The sequence below is a fragment of the Artemia sp. Qi Xiang Cuo genome, chromosome 6 (genome assembly GCF_049724085.1).
Source record: "Artemia sp. Qi Xiang Cuo chromosome 6, ASM4972408v1, whole genome shotgun sequence".
In the NCBI taxonomy this organism is placed as follows: Eukaryota; Metazoa; Arthropoda; class Branchiopoda; order Anostraca; family Artemiidae; genus Artemia; species Artemia sp. Qi Xiang Cuo.
In genome coordinates this window covers 80,355,475-80,374,929 of record NC_142799.1, presented here as the reverse complement: position 1 = coordinate 80,374,929, position 19,455 = coordinate 80,355,475, and the positions used below count along the sequence as shown (strand labels likewise).

At 35.9% G+C, this 19,455-nt stretch overlaps 2 protein-coding genes across 3 annotated transcripts; both read left to right on the top strand.

Annotated features, from left to right (window-relative positions):
* Positions 1–1,815: 1,815 nt before the first annotated feature.
* On the top strand, positions 1,816–15,655 carry LOC148951645 (uncharacterized). 2 transcript variants are annotated; one of them, XM_089090404.1, is made up of 5 exons: positions 1,846–1,930; positions 3,993–4,154; positions 6,362–6,616; positions 13,058–13,745; positions 15,519–15,655. In XM_089090404.1, exons 3-4 carry the CDS (start codon positions 6,396–6,398, stop codon positions 13,716–13,718), a joined length of 882 nt encoding a protein of 293 aa, XP_088946530.1. In that variant the 5' UTR covers positions 1,846–1,930; positions 3,993–4,154; positions 6,362–6,395; the 3' UTR covers positions 13,719–13,745; positions 15,519–15,655. The 2 variants fall into 2 exon arrangements, with proteins under 2 accessions (XP_088946529.1, XP_088946530.1); XM_089090403.1 differs by lacking the exon at positions 3,993–4,154 and having other exon boundaries at positions 1,816–1,930.
* LOC148951644 (uncharacterized) lies at positions 13,857–17,812 on the top strand. The gene is made up of 4 exons (XM_089091173.1): positions 13,857–13,877; positions 15,519–15,799; positions 16,305–16,502; positions 17,683–17,812. The coding sequence occupies exons 1-4, from the start codon at positions 13,857–13,859 to the stop codon at positions 17,726–17,728; spliced, it is 546 nt and encodes a 181-aa protein (XP_088947299.1). The 3' UTR covers positions 17,729–17,812.
* The last annotated feature ends 1,643 nt before the right edge of the window (positions 17,813–19,455 follow it).

Here is a 19,455-nt window from a genome sequence, read left to right as displayed (position 1 = left end):
AAAAGGAGTTAAATAAGAAAAAAACAAGTTTTTCAACTGAAAGTAAGGAGCAACATCAAACCTGAAAATGAACAGAAATTAAGACGTATGTGAAAGGGGTTGCCTCCTCCTCAAGACCTTGCTCTTTACATTAAAGTTTTTCTTATATTATTTTAAAACAAAGCTTATTATTCTAATTAAATGGCCATTGTGTTTCAGGAATCGTTCTTAAGGAACTAAAACAAAAAGTCATAACTTTAGCGTAAATAGCAAAGTCTTGTTGAAGGGAAGACTCCTTTTATATACATAATAATTCCTGTTCGTTTCAAGTTTTGATTTTGCACCTTACTTTCAGTTAAAAAAACTTTTTTTTTCAAAAATTTAAATTGTTTTTAAATAAAACCGGGAAATCCGTCTCTCTCTCCATGAAAAATTCCGGTCCTTGTGTATTATACACCACTCACTCAAGTTTACGATGTCTAAAACTCGAGAACAAACCGATTTCTTCTTACGTTAGAAACAAATTTGGGCTATATATTTGCAAAATAGGGGGGGGGGGTATGTATAGCGGGCCTGCTTGCAAAATGTGCTAGGTACAATTATTTTGCATATTATGAAGTAAGAATTGTTTTCTGACTTAAAACTGTGCAAATGCTTTACCCCCCCCCTTATGTGCGAATATATGTCCCAAATTATATACTCCCACCTATTCTGTCACTTGCCTTTGTCTTGTCTCACGCTAAGCTGAAATACACTAATGAAGAAACCGGTTTGTTCTTGAGTTTTACACAGGGTAAACCTGAGTGAATGGGGTATAATACACAAGTACCAAAATTCCTTCTCCCTACGGAAAATAAGAAAACAAAACTCAAATTACATTCTCAAATTTGGAAAACCTTATTTTCCACGGGAGGGGGGGTATTTTCCGGGGAGATATTTTCTCGGGGGGTGGGGGGCTCCGCAGGGAGTGTTTTCCGAGGGGTTAATTTCCAGGGGTAAACGCCGGCCACCATTTTATACAATCGACGCTCAAATACCTTTTGCAACCTAAGGATTAAAAATAGAACCCAAAAAATTAATTCTTAAGCAAATGACATGAAAAACTAAAACACCCTTGTAGCTTCAAAGGATATTGCGTCATTTGCGCTTTAATAAAACCAAATGTATCTAAAACAGCCTTTTTTACAATTATAATATTTACAGTCGAACAATCCTCTTAGTCTACATATTACATTTTTTTTGCTACCTTGGGAAAATTCTTCATTATCGACTTATGTTTTGTAAAATTAGATGTAAAATAGTCAGGGGCGTACGCTAGGGGGTATCTTGCTCTCCCATAAATCCCAAAATTTGCCGATTCTTGGGCAAATTTTATTCAAATTATCAAATAATACTTTTTTTATTGGTTGAAAAGCAATCTTTTAAAAAAAAAGCTTGCTCTTGCATAAGTAATTCAATTCGTATTAGCTATCTAGTAACAAAAATGTTGTACGGTGTAAATCTGTAATAATCTATAGCCTACTTTATATTTATATACTAAACAAAGTCTGGGCAATATATATCCTATATTTCAAAGTTTTTTCTATTATTGTTAAAAAGAATTAAAGCTATTATCTTTTAGAAGAGATTTTCTAAAATAAGAAAATCTCATGAATTGACACGTTTAATATTCAACGAATCTCTCTATGTTTAGTCCACTGTGCTTCATTTGTTATTTTAATATGAGATATCACTGATTAATTAATGATTAATCGATTAATTCGATTAATGATTAATGATTATCACTGATTAATTCGTTTGACCTCAAACTATCTCGGGCTTAAACTAATTCAGTTGTTTTTCAGCAGTTGATAACCAAAGATTCTACGCCAGTTATAAATAACTGATTAATCTCAAAATAATTTTGGATTGTAACAGTTCAGCCATATATCATTAGTTGGTTTTATATGTGGTATGTTTTTTTAGTTTCTTATTATTTTTAGGTTGATTATGCTTTTAACTATTGAAAAACTACTGTTATTATTAATTTTTCTCAATGAGAAAACCAAATTTCACATAAAGACTTCTGGTTTAGGTTATATATCATATAAAGGTATAAATGTTGATTAAGAGGATAGTGATTTTAGTATGTCTTCATTTTATTTATTCTTTTTTGTTTTGTATATGGCTGTAAAAAAGCTTTAATAATACATTATTATTATTATTATTATATCTTGCAGTTGGAGAGCATGTTAAAAGTATGCGTATGCCTGAAAGGGGGCCTGGCCTATCAACCTACCCCCTGGCTCAAGGGCGAATCTCCAGTATTTTTATTGGGGGGCAAGAGGGGTCCATATCTGGATAGTCAAATGGCATGAGATGTATAATATGGTTTTCTCCACATTACTGGGGGGGGGGCAATAGCCCCCCCCCTTTTCTGACCCAAACGACTCCCCTGCCCAGGCTTAACAATTTTTTCCTACTGTAAAATATACTGCAGTGCCAGCAAAAGATTATCCCTCCTCAGGACCATGCTCTTTACGCTAAGTTTTTTGTAGAATTTTAAAAAAAGCTTTATTATTCTAATTAAACGGCCCTTGTGTTTCAGGAGTAGTTTATTAAAAAATAGGACAAATAGTCAAACTTTAGCGTAAAGAGTAAAGTCTTGAGGAGGGGGATTCTTTTTCATATACGTGATAATTTCTGTTGGTTTTAAGATTTGATATTGCTTCTTACTTTCGGTTGTAAAAAACTTATTTTTTTACTTAATTTCGGATCGTTTTAAATAATACCGGAAATCTGGCTCTCTTCCATTGAAGATTCCTTCCCCCACAGAATATTCCTATATGGAAGCTTCTTTCCCCATAAGACAACCCCCCCCCCTCGCCAGGGAAATTCCCCGGACAATTTCATTCTAGCTAAAAATTCGACCCGGAAAGTTTTTGTAGAGGATTCCAGGTGAAAACTTTATCTTAGCTCAGATTCATTTGAAAAATACTTTAATTTCTCATTGTTTTTAAAATCTTGCGGGAAATCCCCGGGAAAAGTTTTCCCGTAAATAGCCCATCCGCCACCTCCTAGTAGAAAGGTGCTCCCACAGAAAGTTCCCTCTGGAAAATTTATCTCATGGAAAACTCCCCTATGGATAATTTCTCTCTTGACCCCCCCCCCCCCTCTATTGAAAGAAACTCTAAACAATTCCAACCCGGTGAAAATTTCCCGCGGACGATTCCCTGTAACATGAAAGTAAGTAAAACAAAGAGAAAGTAAATCAAATAAAAACAATTTTGTATAGGACTTCTGGCAAATTTCATGAGTGTAAAATTCCCCCCAGGAGAGTTCAACCTGTGGAAAATTGCCTCCCCACGGACAATGTCTACTGTGGGAATTCCTCTCCCCCCAAAAAAGTTTCGGTGTACTTCCCAATAACAAATGCCATACTTTAACAATGGGTAAACTTAAAGACTTACATACCTTTCCCCAGGAGATGTTGGGGTCTTGCTATCCCCAGAGGCATTGCTACTGGGTTTTTCAACTATGCTGAATAAAATGGGCATTGACCGGTTGACTTTGAGGGTCAAAGGGGGGTGGGATTGTAGACAGCTGCCCTCCAATCTCTTTGGTGGCTTAAAAAGAGCACCAGATATTTCTCAATATTCGAGGACTGTTGGTTCGATGCGAACACCCCTGGGGAAACAAGAAAATAACACGCATCCGTGGTCTTTCTCCTGGCAAAAAACACAAGATTTCACAATTTTGCAGATGAGAGCTTGAAACTTTTACAATAGGGTTCTCGGACATGTTGAATTTGATGCATTAAGATTCATTGACTTTTAAGGGTGTTTCCCCCCTTATTCGAAAATCAAGCAGATTTTCTCAGGCTCTTAGCTTTTGATGGGTTATACTGAACTTAGTTAATATTATATATTTGGAATCAGCAAAATAAGAAAAATATTTTGGTATATCTGTTAACATCCAAATTCCGTGTTTTAGAGTTTCGGTTACTACTGAGCCGTGTTAATGCTTAATTACAGGTCACTACCACGGACTGTTTGAAAGTACTACTGCACTGGTACCAGACGGATAGGCCAGGGGAGCTACTTAACTAAAATATAAGGAAGAGAGAGCAAGATTTACTATTGAACAACGTTGACGTAGAAACTCAAAAAAGGCTCATTCGATTGGAAATTGAAAGGGTTAGTGCCCTTTTTAATAGTCGAAAGTGATTGGAAGGATTGAAATTTTCAAACAGTTCGTGGTAACGAACTGTAAGTAAGGAGCGACCCGGCTCAAAAGTAACCAAAACTCTAAAAAAAAGGAATTTTGATACCAATAGATACATCAAAAGAATCAGATTTCCATGCTAATTTTTAATATATAAAATTCATAAAGTTTAATCTTACCCATCAAAAGTTAAGTGCATGAGAAAATTTGCCTTATTTTTGTAAGAAGAGATAAAGACCCCCTAAAAGTCATAGAAGTGTGATAAAAATTACACAATCAGATTCAGCGAATCAGAGGACCCTGCTATAGAAGTTTCAAGCTCCTATCTGCAAAAATGGGGAATTTTGTATTTTTGCCAGAAGAAATATCACGGATGCGTGTTTTTTTTCCCTCAGGGGTGATCGTATGGACCCAGTGGTCCTAGACTATCGCGGAAGGCCTCATTTGAACGGAAATTAAAAATTTTAGTGCCCTTTTTAAGTGACCGAAAAAATGGAGGGCAACTAGGTCCCTTCCCACGCTAATTTTTTACCCAAAGTCACCCGATCAAAATTTTGAGATAGCCATTTATTTCAGCATGGTCGAAAAATACACTAGCTATGTCTTTGAGGATGACTTAATCCCCCAAAGTCCCGGGGGAGGGTCTGCAACCTATGAACTTTGCCCAATGTTTACATACACCAAAGTCAACGCCTCGTTCTTTACGCTGAAGCTTTTATTGTTTTAAAAAGTAGAATTGTGGCAAAGAGTCAAACTTTAGTGAAAAGAGTGAGGCGTTGAGGATGTCACTCTTTACTTTCAGTTAAAAGAAACTTTTTTTTCATTTAGTTAGAATAAAGAGCGACTGTTGAGGAGGGGATTATTTTGAGGAAAAGGGATGGCTAGTTGCTCTTAAATACTTTTGGCCACTTAGAGAGGGTACTAGAACTTTTAATTTCCCTTCGAATGAGCCCTTTCGGTTCGATATTTTAGGAATATTGATTCGACGATATATCCGCTGGGAAAAACAAAAAAACACGCATCCGTGATCTTTCTTCTGGCAAAAAATACAAAATTCCACATAGACACTTGAAACTTATACAGTAAGGTTGTCAAATAAGCTGAATCTGATGGTGTGATTTTCGTTAACATTTTTAGACTTTTTTTTCGAAAATCAGGCAGATTTTTTCAGGTTTGTAGATGTTGACGTGTGGCAATAATCTTAATAAATTTGATGTATTTGGAATAAGCATAATAACCCATTTGTTTTGATACGTGGTAACGTATTGATATCAAAATTCTGCCTGTTTAAAGTTTCTGTTACTATTGAGCCGCGTCCCTCTTTACTTATAGCGGGCTACCATGACATGTATGATAAGCTTTAATATATTTGGCTGGGGTACTTAAACATGCGTTATGTTTTAAGACATTGATTTTAGAGGAAGGCAAAACAATTGTTTGTTAATGTGGGTTATAAATCTAATTCGGCCATTTTGGATGATTTAACTAAAATAGGACAGGGACCTAGAAGCTTTATGTCCCCAACATTGTTTCTAGGACCCATTTTTCGGACCTCTATTTTATGTTTTGTCCGAAAAAATAATATTAATATCCATATTCTCATTTAAAACCATTTCTATGAGTTAAAAATGTGGTATATATTGTATTTTTGTAAACTTAAAAATTTTTTGAGCCAAAAAAGAGGCAGGGAAAAGATTACTCAAGCTTTAAGCCTTGACTCTTAAAAAAAACTTAATTTTAAAACCAAATTAAGCTGTGATAAAACATCAAACAAACTTGTGCCCCAAGAAGAACCAATCATAGGTAGCACAATAGCGCTGCCTAAATAAAGAATGATGTTTGCACAATGTATTATTGACTTTTTTTATTTCCATACCAGGGCACTTCGTATCGAAGGAGTTGTCGTAGAAACTTCGAAAAGGGCTCATTCGATTGGAAATTGGAACTGTTTTTATAAGTTTTATAATTAATATCAATCAAAGCCTGATTAGAGGTTCTGTACAACATGTTAAGCCAATGTAATACTGACACTTTTGAGCCACAATAAATTATAATTAAAGTTTTGTTTCTCTCTGGCTTAAGAATAACAACTTTGTATTAAGACAGATATATTATTTCCTTCTTCGAGTAGTATACACCTAATTATACTAGTAATATGTTATCAAAGTTTATATTTTAGGTACCTAATCGAAGATAAAACCACCGTAACAAAAATGAACGTAGAGATTGACCTTAATCGCGCAAGGGGACCTCGTCTACCAATTCGTCCCCCAGTTAGTATAGATAGACCTAGCCTTCATACATCCAAACCTGGACCGCCTTACCAAAGGAGATCTTTAGGGCTAGATGTGCTACCGTCTCGACCTCTTTCATCGAATGAAATTTTTCACATTGTCAATCAATTCAAGACACACAGACCTGTTTCTCCGCTTGGGTAAGCTTAATTCATTTATTACTAAATAATTTTAGTAAATACAAGTATATAAAGGATTCAATTGTGTCTCAGGCCAGTGATTTATTAACATTTGAAACATTTGAAATTTGAAACATTTGGCATTCAAACATTTGAAAGGAACAGAAATGAGTGAAAGATTTGGAAAGAAATCCAGCAATTTGCGGAAAAACGCAGAATTTCCTTAGGAATTATTAGAGGGTTGCGCTAACGAAAGGAGTTGAGAGGTTGAGAGTAGAATGGCCTTATTGACTACAGAACGAACTCCTTATATGGGCATAGAATACTGAATGAACTCCTTATATGGGCATAGCCTCCATAGGGAGAATGATTGCGTAATCGGTCAATGACCTCTTTTTCCAAGGTCGATTTATTTGGTGTTTCTATGTGTAATAACTCCGGAACGAAGGTTGCACATGCGCATTGAATTCTAACGGGAGCAATGTTATTGATCTAGGACTCGAGGGGGAAGTGAATTTCCGAGAACTTGATTGCGTAATCGGTCAATGACCTAAATTTCCAAGTCAACAACAACGACAACGACCTTGACATTCGCTGAGAGCGTGCACTTACAACAACAACAACATCGACCGTGGAACACCTGGGCTGTCGACCTCAATTCACCTATCGTGAATCAATAATTCCCCTTAGAAACAACAAATTAATTCCCCTTTCTTGACAGATCAATCAACCAATGACATCATCTGTCAGACTTTAAAAATTTTCGCCTAGAAACGATTCTCCAGGAATAGATCCAAGTCATTAATGTCATTGCCTCGGAAACAACTCTTTTGGACGAACTCCAAAGGATATTAATAGCCAAAGGCCATGGAAACAATTCTCCAAGAAACATCTTAGCGATGAATTATTTTAGCGCGGGAATCAGGTTTCTTATTAATTTGAAATGCATTAGCGCAGAGATGCCAAAAACAAAAGGAACACGCTGAATTACGTTTAGGGATTATTTGGGCGAAACTGTTTTAGACAGGTTATGGAACTATTTCGGCGAAACAGTTAGAGACATTTTAAAAGATGATTTTTGAAGAGATTTTAGAAGAGAAATTAATGGTGAAAGTCTGTGGTCGTTATAATACACAAGTTTCATTTGAACAATGTTGTGAGGTCCTCTAACCCAACCCCAAAGGGTTCCAATCCTCCTACCCCAACCCCGAAGGAAGCCCCCGGTCCTCAAAGGTCCCCCCAGCTCCCCAAGGGCCCCCGGCGCCCCCAAAGGCCCACCCCGACCCCCCAAGGCCCCCCCCGGGCCCCCCCACGGCCCATCGAGCTCCTAAAGGACCAACGGGGTCCCAAAGGCCCTCCACAGGTCCCCAAATGTCCCCCAGGCCCCCAAAGGCCCTCCCTGTGCCCCAAAGGCCCTCCCTGTGCCCCAAAGGCCCACCCCCCGTCCCCAAAGGTCCCCCGGACCAGAGAAGCGCCGCCGGGATGCGCCGTGGGCCAGGAAAGCGCCGCAGGATGCGCCGCAGGGATGCGCCGCGGGTCAGGAAAGGACCACAGGGGATGTGCCGCAGAGACGCACCACAGGAAAGCGCTACAAGATGCGCCGCAGGGATGCGCCGAAAAAAAAAAAGTAAACTAAAAAGTAAAAATTTCGAAATGTTATCCCCCAAACGCCCACCTCAGACCCCCAAAGGTCTGCCCCCGGTCCCCAAAGGTCCCCCCAAGCTCCCAAAGGACCACCGGCCCTCAAGGGACCAAGAGACCCTCAAAGGCTCTCCCCGAGCACCCGTCTTTCGTTGATGTGTGTTGTCTGAAACCTATGATTTGGGATGTGTAGTTTGCTACTTCAGGCTTTTCTGAGCTAAGGTTTCCTAGTATTTCCTAGGTGAATGTTGTCTGAAACCAATAGTTTGGGATGAGTCGTTTGCTATTTCAGGCTTTTATGAGCTAGGTTTCTTAGCCTTTCGTTGGTGTGTGTTGACTGAAACTTATGATTTGGGATATGTAGTTTGCTATTTTTGACTTTTCTGAGTTGGATTTCTTAGTCTTTCATAGGTGTGTGGTGTCTGAAACCTATGATTTGGGATGTATAGTTTGCTATTTTTGACTTTTCTGAGCTGGATTTCTTAGCCTTTCATAGGTATGCGTTGTCAGAAAATTATGATTTGGGATGTATAGTTTGCTATTTCAGGCTTTTCTGAGCTAAGGTTTTCTAGTATTTCGTAGGTGAATGTTTTCTGAAACCAATATTTTGGGACGAGTAGTTTGCTATTTTTGACTTTTCTGAGCTATGTTTCTTAGCCTTTCGTTGGTGTGTGTTGATTGAAACCTATGATTTGGGATATGTAGTTTGCTATTTTTGACTTTTCTGAGCTGGATTTCTTAGTCTTTTTTAGGTGTGTGTTGTCTGAAACCTATGATTTGGGATGGGTGGATTGCTACTTTTGACTTTTCTGAGCTGGATTTCTTAGCCTTTCATAGGTGTTTGTTGTCTGAAACCTATAGTTTGGGATGACTAGTTTGCTATTTTTGACTTTTCAGATCTAGTTTTCTTAGTCTTTCATTGGTGTGTGTTTACAGAAACATATTATTTGGGATTTTTATTTTGATATTTCCGACTTTTCAGAACGTGATTTCTTAGTCTTTCGTAGGTGTGTGTTGTCTGAAACCTATGATTTGGGATGTGTGGGTTGCTATTTTTTTGACTTTTCTGAGCTGGATTTCTTAGCCATTCGTAGGTGTGTGTTGACTGAAACCTATGATCTGGGATGGTTAATTTGCTATTTTTGACTTTTCTGAGCTAGATTTCTTAGCCTATCATATGTGTGTCCTTTCAGAAAATTATGATTTGGGTGGTGTAGTTTGATTTTTGGACTTTTCAGAGATAGGATTCTTAGTCACTCATAGGTGTTTGTTGTCTGCAACTTCGAGTTTGGGATGAGTAGTTGGCTATTTCAGACTTTTCTGAGCTAAAGTTTTTTTAGTATTTCGTTGGTGACTGATGTCTTAAACTTATGATTTGTGATATGTTTATTACTATTTCGGATTTTTCTGATTTTTATTTCTTAGTCTTTCTTATGTGTGTAGTGTCTGAAACCTATGATTTGGGATGTGTGGTTTGATATTTTAGACTTTTCTGAGCTAGGTTTCTTAGCCTTTCATAGGTATGTGTTGTCAAAACATTATGATTTGGGAGGTGTAGTTTGCTATTTCAGGCTTTTCTGAGCTAAGGTTTTCTAGTATTTCGTAGGTAAATGTTTTCTGAAACCAATAGTTTGGGATGAGTAGTTTGCTATTTTTGACTTTTCTGAGCTAGGTTTCTTAGTCTTTCGTTGGTGTGTGTTGATTGAAACCGATGATTTGGGATATGTAGTTTGCTATTTTTGACTTTTTTGAGCTGGATTTCTTAGTCTTTCATAGGTGTGTGTTGTCTGAAACCTATGATTTGGGATGGGTGGATTGCTACTTTTGACTTTTCTGAGCTAGGTTTCTTAGCCTTTCATAGGTGAGTGTTGTCTGAAACCTATAGCTTGGGATGACTAGTTTGCTAATTTTGACTTTTCTGAGCTAGGTTTCTTAGCCGTTCATAGGTGAGTGTTGTCTGAAACCTATGATTTGGGATATTTAATTTGCTATTTCTGACTTTTCATAACCGGATTTCTTAGTCTTTCGTAGGTGTGTGATGTCTGAAACCTATGATTTGGGGGTGTGTGGGTTGCTATTTTTTGACCTTTCTGAGCAGGATTTCATAGTCATTCGTAGGTGTGTGTTGACTGAAACCTATGATTTGGGATGGTTAATTTGCTATTTTTGACTTTTCTGAGCTAGATTTCTTAGCCTTTCATAGGTGTGTCCTTTCAGAAAATTATGATTTGGGAGGTATAGTTTGCTTTTTGGACTTTTCAGAGCTAGGATTCTTAGTCACTCATAGGTGTTTGTTGTCTGAAACTTCGAGTTTGGGATGAGTAGTTGGCTATTTCAGACTTTTCTGAGCTAAGGTTTCTTAGTATTTCGTAGGTGAATGCTGTCTGAAACTTATGATTTGGGATATGTAAATTACTATTTCGGGCTTTTCTGAGTTGGATTTCTTAGTCTTTCATAGGTGTGTAGTGTCTGAAACCTATGATTTGGGATGTGTAGTTTGCTATTTTCGACTTTTCTGAGATAGTTTTCTTAGACTTTCATAGGTATGTGTTTTCAGAACATTATGATTTGGGATGTGTAGTTTGCTATTTCAGGCTTTTCTGAGCTAAGGTTTTCTAGTATTTCGTAGGTGAATGTTGTCTGAAACCAATAGTTTGGGAGGTGTCCTTTGCTATTTTTGACTTTTTCTGAGCTAGGTTTCTTAGTCTTTCGTGGGTGTGTGTTGACTGAAACCGATGATTTTTGATTTGTAGTTTTATATTTTTGTCTTTTCTTAGCTTGTTTTCTAAGACTTTTCATTTGTTTTTGTTGTCTGAAACATATGATTTTGTATGGGTGGATTGCTACTTTTGACTTTTATTATCTGTATTTATCAGACTTTCATAGGTGTTTGTTGTCTGAAAGATATAGTTTGGGATGACTAGTTTGCTATTTTTGACTTTTCTGAGCTAGGTTTCTTAGCAGTTCATAGGTGAGTGTTGTCTGAAACCTATGATTTGGGATATTTAATTTGCTATTTCTGACTTTTCATAACCGGATTTATTAGTCTTTCTTAGGTGTGTGATGTCTGAAACCTATGATTTGGGGGTGTGTGGGTTGCTATTTTTTGACTTTTCTGAGCAGGATTTCATAGCCATTCGTAGGTGTGTGTTGACTGAAACCTATAATTTGGGATGGTTAATTTGCTATTTTTGACTTTTCTGAGCTAGATTTCTTAGCCTTTCATAGGTGTGTCCTTTCAGAAAATTATGATTTGGGAGGTATAGTTTGCTTTTTGGACTTTTCAGAGCTAGGATTCTTAGTCACTCATAGGTGTTTGTTGTCTGAAACTTCGAGGTTGGGATGAGTAGTTGGCTATTTCAGACTTTTCTGAGCTAAGGTTTCTTAGTATTTCGTAGGTGAATGCTGTCTGAAACTTATGATTTGGGATATAGTATTTCGTAGGTGAATGCTGTCTGAAAATTATGATATGGGATATATAAATTACTATTTCGGGCTTTTCTGAGTTGGATTTTTTAGTCTTTCATAGGTGTGTGTTGTCTGAAACCTATGATTTGGGGTGTGTAGTTTGATATTTTCGACTTTTCTGAGCTAGGTTTCTTAGCCTTTCATAGGTATGTGTTGTCAGAAAATTATGATTTGGGATGTGTAGTTTGCTATTTTTTTTGCTAAATTTTTAAAGTCTGACAGATGATGTCATTGGTTGATTGATCTGTCAAGAAAGGGGAATTAATTTGTTGTTTCTAAGGGGAATTATTGATTCACGATAGGTGAATTGAGGTCGACAGCACAGGTGTTCCACGGTCGAGGGTGTTGTTGTTGTAAGTGCACGCTCTCAGCGAATGTCAAGGTCGTTGTTGTTGTTGTTGACTTGGAAATTTAGGTCATTGATCGATTACGCAATCAAGTTCTCGGAAATTCACTTCCCCCTCGAGTCCTAGATCAATAACATTGTTCCCGTTAGAATTCAATGCGCATGTGCAACCTTCGTCCCGGAGTTATTACACATAGAAACAACAAATAAATCGACCTTGGAAAAAGAGGTCATTGACCGATTACGCAATCTTTCTCCCTAGGGAGGCTATGCCCATATAAGGAGTTCGTTCAGTATTCTATGCCCATATAAGGAGTTCGTTCTGTAGTCAATAAGGCCATTCTACTGTTGAGGAGAGCAACAGGGTAGATTTTTGGTCGACACCCAACCTGAAGACTACTGGAGAATAATTACTCATAGCCAGGTGAAAGACAATGTTACAGTGACTTGCAAGTAGAGTTCGAGAAAATCCCTTTGGCAAATTCCATAAGACTATAAATATCTTTGAACCAATGAGGTTTTTTCATAAATATCTTTTATAACTATAAATATCTTTGAACCAATGAGTGTTTTCCATAAATATCTTTAATAACTATAAATATCTTTGAACTAATGAGGTTTTTTCATAAATATGTTTAATAACTATAAATATCTTTGAACTAATGAGGTTTTTTCATAAATATCTTTTATAACTATAAATATCTTTGAACCAATGAGGTTTTCTCATAAATTCGTTTTATAACTATAAATATCCTTTCAGAACTGATTCTTCTGGATTGCTTGTCAAACCTGTTATGATAAAGAACATGTTTTAAACTAATAAAATCTGAAGTAAACATTGAAAATTTGACACGTTTTAAAAACGCAACAAGTACATTAAAATATTCCAGTTAACTTTTTATTAAAAACACTTTTTTTTGTGCTAATTCGTACCTTTACTACCCCACCCTTCCATGAAATATCTTGTTTTGACTTATAACTACTAATTAATAAATTTATTTCTGTAGGGATTCGGACCCAGAGGAATGTGCAACAAAAAAGTCGATTGCCAATGAACTGCCAACTATAAGAAACAACGACAATGAAAGCAAAACAGTCCTAAGATCAAATATTGACTTAGGTAGTGATTTAGAATCAAGAAGCCAAATCCTAAAAAATGATGTAAAGACAATAAAAAAGGAACTGGTTCGACCACTTAGCAAAAATGAGTGGATAATAGACAGAAACACATCAAGATCAATTTGTCAAGTGTTCCGAAAGAAAGATAAACCAACTTCTAAACAAGATCCGGAACAAACAAGTGAAAAAGAGAACCAATTTGCAGAAAAGTGTGTTGATGATAATTTCCACGAACAAGGTGTACCAACAAAAAGTAAAGAGAAATTACCTTCTCAAGTTCCTGTCGTTAAGTGTAGTTTAAACTTGTTGTTAATCCGAAGACTGCCCACTAGCCATAAAACTGCTGTTGCTAAAGATGTTGATAAAGTGGTCAGAGATGGTGAAGGAGCTTTGATTGACAAAAACACAAATGATTCTGATGACTGTGCCATAAGCAGGGCAAGGGGTTTGAAAGCAGATATAGTGATGAGTGAAAATGATGGCGAATTCTCAATTCAAAGAAAAGAAGGGAAACGAAAACGAGTAAATTCGAATAATTCGGAAAATTAAAGGAAACGTCTTTACTTGCCTAGCCAGGTACCATTTTTCTTTAGTGTTTTTTTTTAATGATATGGTGCATTATTTTAAAAGAAAATTGATTTATCAGGGGGTGGCGGGGTAGTTAGTTAGTAGGGCTGGACATCTAGAATGGATCTGAGTGGAAATTTTGTAGGTGCACACAGGTCAGCCATTTGAAGAGGAGGATGGACAACACAAAGCATGTTAATTTGTTAGTCCGGTGTTTTCTTGGATAGAGTTCTTTGGTCTTTCTGAGGAGGGGGTGGGATTAGAAGTCGTCTTGCACGGCTTTTTCTCGAAGTTAAGATGTTCCTAAGGATTGAATTCTTAAATATTATTTATATCATTAAAAAAATAATATTTAAAATTAAAGATAAGTTTTTATAATCATATTTTTAAGTATATTTAATAAAAAAAATTTATAGCTGATTTAGTTTAATTTCCAACAAAATTCCAGTACACCAACTAGGTGGGCGAATTGAAAGTTTTTTTAAATTCTGATAGCTGCTTTGCCTTTGTGCGACTTCCACAAAATTCAGCGGAGCGTAATAGAAAGAATACGGTTTCTGGTGTTTTCCTAAGTAATTCTCACGTGACAAATTATTTTGACGTGTTATTTTAATATTCCTGGTCCCTATTGAAAATATTTAGAAATGGGAAGCTCTGAAATCAATAAGTCATAGGTTTACATTTTGGAAAATTAGGATGACATCAGAAGATTTTCTAAGAGGCAAACTTGGAAATTTACAATTAATTGCAATACGTTAACCCTTTTTTCTTCCTGTATCTTTTCTGACATAATGTGTGGAAAGTCTTAGTGAGCCAGGTGAATTTTTTTATCCAAGTCCAGGAAGGATTATCTAAACTATGGGTAAATGTAATAACCCAGTTCTACTGCTACAATTGGTTTAAGGTATGGTCAAAGCTGTGTTACTGTTCGGGCAGGGAAGGCGTCATAACATCTAAGCGTCAGGAGCACTAGCGTCAGGACATAGACAAAATCCGTCATAACATCGACAAAAAAATCCGTCAGAACCACTAACCGTCATAACATCTAAAATTTTAAAACTTTAGTTTTTTGGGGTTTAGGGGGGAAAAGGTACCTAGGTTAGGTTAAGTTACGTATTTAATATATGCTATGCTGTACCCCCCCCCCCCTGATGTGCTATTATATAGCCGAAATTTGTTTCGAAACTACTATATATTTATTACTATTATATAAACTTATAAAAATTTTAGATGTTCTGACGGTTAGTGGTTCTGACGGTCAGATGTTATGACGTTTAGTGCTTGTGACGGTTAGTCGAAATGGTAGCACCCGTTCGGGCACTAGGATGGAAGTTTAGCTGAAAAAATAACAGAGCAGCAAAAGCATTTAGAAATTTTGTAACTTAACTGCGAAATATTTTAATATCATCATGTATAATTTACAATGTAGAGACTTACAATCTATTATTAAAAACATTATTTTAGTTGCTTTATTTTAGTACATTTTATTTTCGTCAACTGCTGGGACTACGGTGTTTTTTGGGCACTTTTGACTGGAATTTTTGATCAGATTACACTTTAATAATATTCAGTTTCAACAACTTGGACCATACGTAGTTCGTTTTAAGATGAAATTAAAATTAAATAAGTTAAATTTTAAATTAATTACACATATTAGTTTAAGTAATTAACGAGGGATTAAAACCATCTTTTACTTCAAAGATGTAAGAAGAGAGAAAAAATTTAACGGATAAATTAGTGTAAGTTTAGGAAACAACGTTTTTTAATTTAATATTTTTTTAGTCGATCGCTCACTCAAAGTCGTCAGTTCAATATGGCCATGAGACAGAACATGAATGGTTGGAAAACAACATTCCTTATTTATACGTGGATGCTGACCAACCACCAGGGCGGTATGACCCGGGGTTTCCTGGATCAGGTGCAGCAGTCGAAAGTGGCTATGAGAGTTTACGTGCTGTTGGCTCTGACCAGGATGAACATCCGAATTTGCAACATCCACCCAAGCTGTTTCCAAGCTATTATGAAAGAATGAAAATGGAAGCTGAAGCCAAGCCTGATGAAAGGTAAAAATTTTCTGGAAAATCTAAATCCAAATTTCATGTCAGGATCAAGTAGATTTTTTAAAGGTAAAAATCTAGCGATGCTAAAAAAAATATATAAAAGGGTAAAAATAAGAAAATTTTTAGGTACTGCCCTTTCCTGAAATTTGAAAAGAAAATTCTTCTCTGTTTCATTGAAAAACCAAAATTCACATTTTTTAGTGATATAAGTTTCATGAGGAATAAACCAACCTGCCTCCGGTGCAAAACGAGAAAAACCAAATGGTTTTTCTCAGCCTAATGGTACTTACAAAAGTAGTTGCCAGCTATTAGTTTCTGTTGTTTATTCTAATCTTTTATCCAAATTATACAAGTTATGGCAAGACTGCCCAACCAATTCAATATTATTTAGCGCCGCAAACTAAACACGTTTAGGTGGTTACAAATTAAAAACGCGGCCGCTTAATTGGTTACCTTCTGTTTACATTTTATCTCTTTTTTGCTCTTAATTATTTTTTTTCAATTACAGGAGCCATAATGACTACCTAAATGAAGCAAAGCGACTGAAGGATGTAGCTGATATAGAACATGACATAATGCTTCAATTTATAAGTTATATCAAGGCAGCCATGTTCTTTGTTCTGGCAGGGGCTTCAATTGATTCAGATGGCAAGCAACCCAATAAAGGAAGCCAGAATATGTACAGTGAAGCCAATACCCTAATTAAGTATGTTTTTCAAGCTGTTCTTTCTCTTCTTTCTAATTATTCCTCATACTACCACGAAGGGGTAGGTATCCCCATGAAGGGGTTGATTAGTGCTGCCTCTTGATGGTTTTTTTTCATCTTTTTAGTAACAAAATCCATTACTATTACAGCTGTAATATTATATTATTTACTAGCGCTGCAAACCTAATATTTACCATTGTAGCAGTTGTGTTGGCTACTCCTGGTTAGCTATAGTAGACTTTTAGATCACGATAGTTACTGCTTGACTGTAGCAGGTGCTGCAAGGTACCTGCTACCAACTGTATTTTCGTTATCATCATCTTTGCTAATGGTAAGTATAAGGTCAGTGGTCACTCTTTTATTTGTTAAGCTTTTATTTCTTAACAAATAAGTGGTCACTCTTTTATTTGTTAAGCTTTTATTCTTTTATTTGTTAACAAGTTTTTTTTATCCGAAAGGAAGGAGCAACATTAAAATTTAAAACGAACAGAAATTATTACGTATATGAGGCGGGTTGCCCCATCGTCAATACCTTGCTCTTTACGTTAAAATTTTCTTAGTACCTTTAAAAGAGCTTTTTAATCTAATTAAATGGCCTTTGTGATTCAGGAGTCATTTTTAAAGAATTGGGACAAATTGGAACTTCCGTGTAAAGAACGAGGTTTAAAAATTCAAAAGCAGAATATCTATGTATCTATGGGTTTCCAAAATGGGTTGCATGCAGCTTCCACAGTTTTAAATCAGATACGCCAAACAAAATCAGTCTACTTTATTTATTGTTAACTATATGTAAACGGTTAAATGGTGTTTTGTCTTTTTAATTTCCAAGATCCGAAAAACATTGAATCATAAGAATAAAACCCAATGAGAATATACAAAGTCTCAAGAGCTGTCCTTTCAATGCATGCGCAGGGGTTATCTTCTTCTATAGCTTCCTTTATTCTAGAAAAAAATATTTGGAGTAAATAGGCAATACAATTGATGAGGGCTGTCTTATTGAAAACATTTCTTTATGTTGAAGTAAAAATTATATTCGCGTGTTCACCTGAACAGAGGTGGAAGGGATAGAGAAAACATCAGTCCAATGAACCATTCTGATCATTAAATGATTACAAACTGCATGATCATTTTTTGAATTTAAGATCCATTATGTCTGCCAATAAATTAATATTCCTTTTAGTCATCCCAAATGGTTATGGTTCCCGTATCAATTCACTCAACTTTAATGAAGAACCATTATAATGTTGGATTGTTACAAGCTTCCTTGGATCTATGGAACCAGGCGCATCAAATGGTTTTGAAAACTTCCTGTGAAGGTGAGTAAACCATATTTTTGTGTGTGTTTTGTTTAAGTAGGCCTATACCTATTTTCATGGGTATTTTAGTTAATCTTTTTGCAACGCATAATTCGAAAACTGTGTTTTACTTCAAGCAAATAAGCCAGTTAAAAAAGCCATAACATTTTTATTTCAACAGTAAAAATGCAAGATTTTGCCCATCTCTTTTTATCACTTTCCTTATTTATCTAAGCTAGGATACCTGCAGCGGCGTAACAGCAGCATTTTTATTTTGTGAAAATTGTTTTTCTGTTTAAGAATACAAAAAAATAAGCTAAACAAGAAAAATATACACATGCTGTAATTTACAGAATAAAATTAACCTTTAACCAAATAATCAACCGCCACGTGTTTGAAAGTACAAAAAAAGCAGCCTCTTACCACAGCTTGGAGCTTAATCCTTATTCTTGAATATTCCACCAGAGAACTTAAAGCAGAGCAAACGCAAGGCGTGTCAGGGAATCAATTTTTCAAAATGAAATATGTTATATGATGAACTGTCAGATGTAAAAATATTAGGCTGGAAGACAGTTGGAAGTGTCCCATACAGCCGTGCAAAAGTAGGAGAAGTACACACGACATTGGCTGATTAATGGCAGTATAGCAGAAAACTACTACTATTACTACTACTAAGAACTCACCGCAGCACCAAGCCACCTAAGGCCAACACAGCTACGCACGCTCCTCCTAGTCTAGCAGAAAACATTTATTGCAACAACAAAACATTCAACAAGAAGCATCACTAATATAAATTAATATAAATAACATAAAGAGGTCATTAATATAAATAACAAAATGTGATGGGCCCAGGACAGATTCTTGTGATTTCCTAAATTCAACTTCAAACTCATTTAAAGATTACAAAACTCATTTGGGATGGAGATGTGTGCATAGATGTGTTGGCATCAGGTGGCTTTGAGCTGTAGTGAGTTATCAGCAGTAGCAGTAGTTGAATGCTTAACGAAAAGCTTTTTTAATATACTAAAAACTTTAGAATAATTGTCTGGGTCGAGGAGCGAGCAGCTCCTTTCATACAAGGGATAATTAATTTTCTTTTTAAGTGTTAAAGCTGCTCCTTACTGTCAGTTGAAAAACTGAAATTTTCTTTTTTAATTATGATCTATACCGCAGTAGCTCTTTAGTTCCATTCAGACATTTTGTTGACCTTCAAAATTGGAGAGTATAAAGAAAAATAAAGTCAACAAACTGGCCACATAAAATATTACACAACAAACAAATAAAGATGCTGGCCAATATATACAAATTCTAATTAAAATAATAAAATTCAATTTCATTTCCTAAGTAACATCAGAAATTTTTGTATAAACAAGTAAGAAATCTAAAAAAAATCGAAAATTGAAAAAAGTCTAAATTTGGGAAATACTAATAATTATAAAATTATGCCACCCAACTAAAGAAGATAATTTAATTTTAGTAATATATAAAATTTAAAAAATCCATGCAGTCTGAGGATGTAATCGATGGCCCTGGAGAAGTCAATTTCTGTTGTTTATTATTTATTATCACAATGAGATCTTTCATACAATATTGTTTTATCCTTAATTACGTACAATTGAATTTTGAAATTCGACTGAAAAATTTTCCAGAATTAGAGA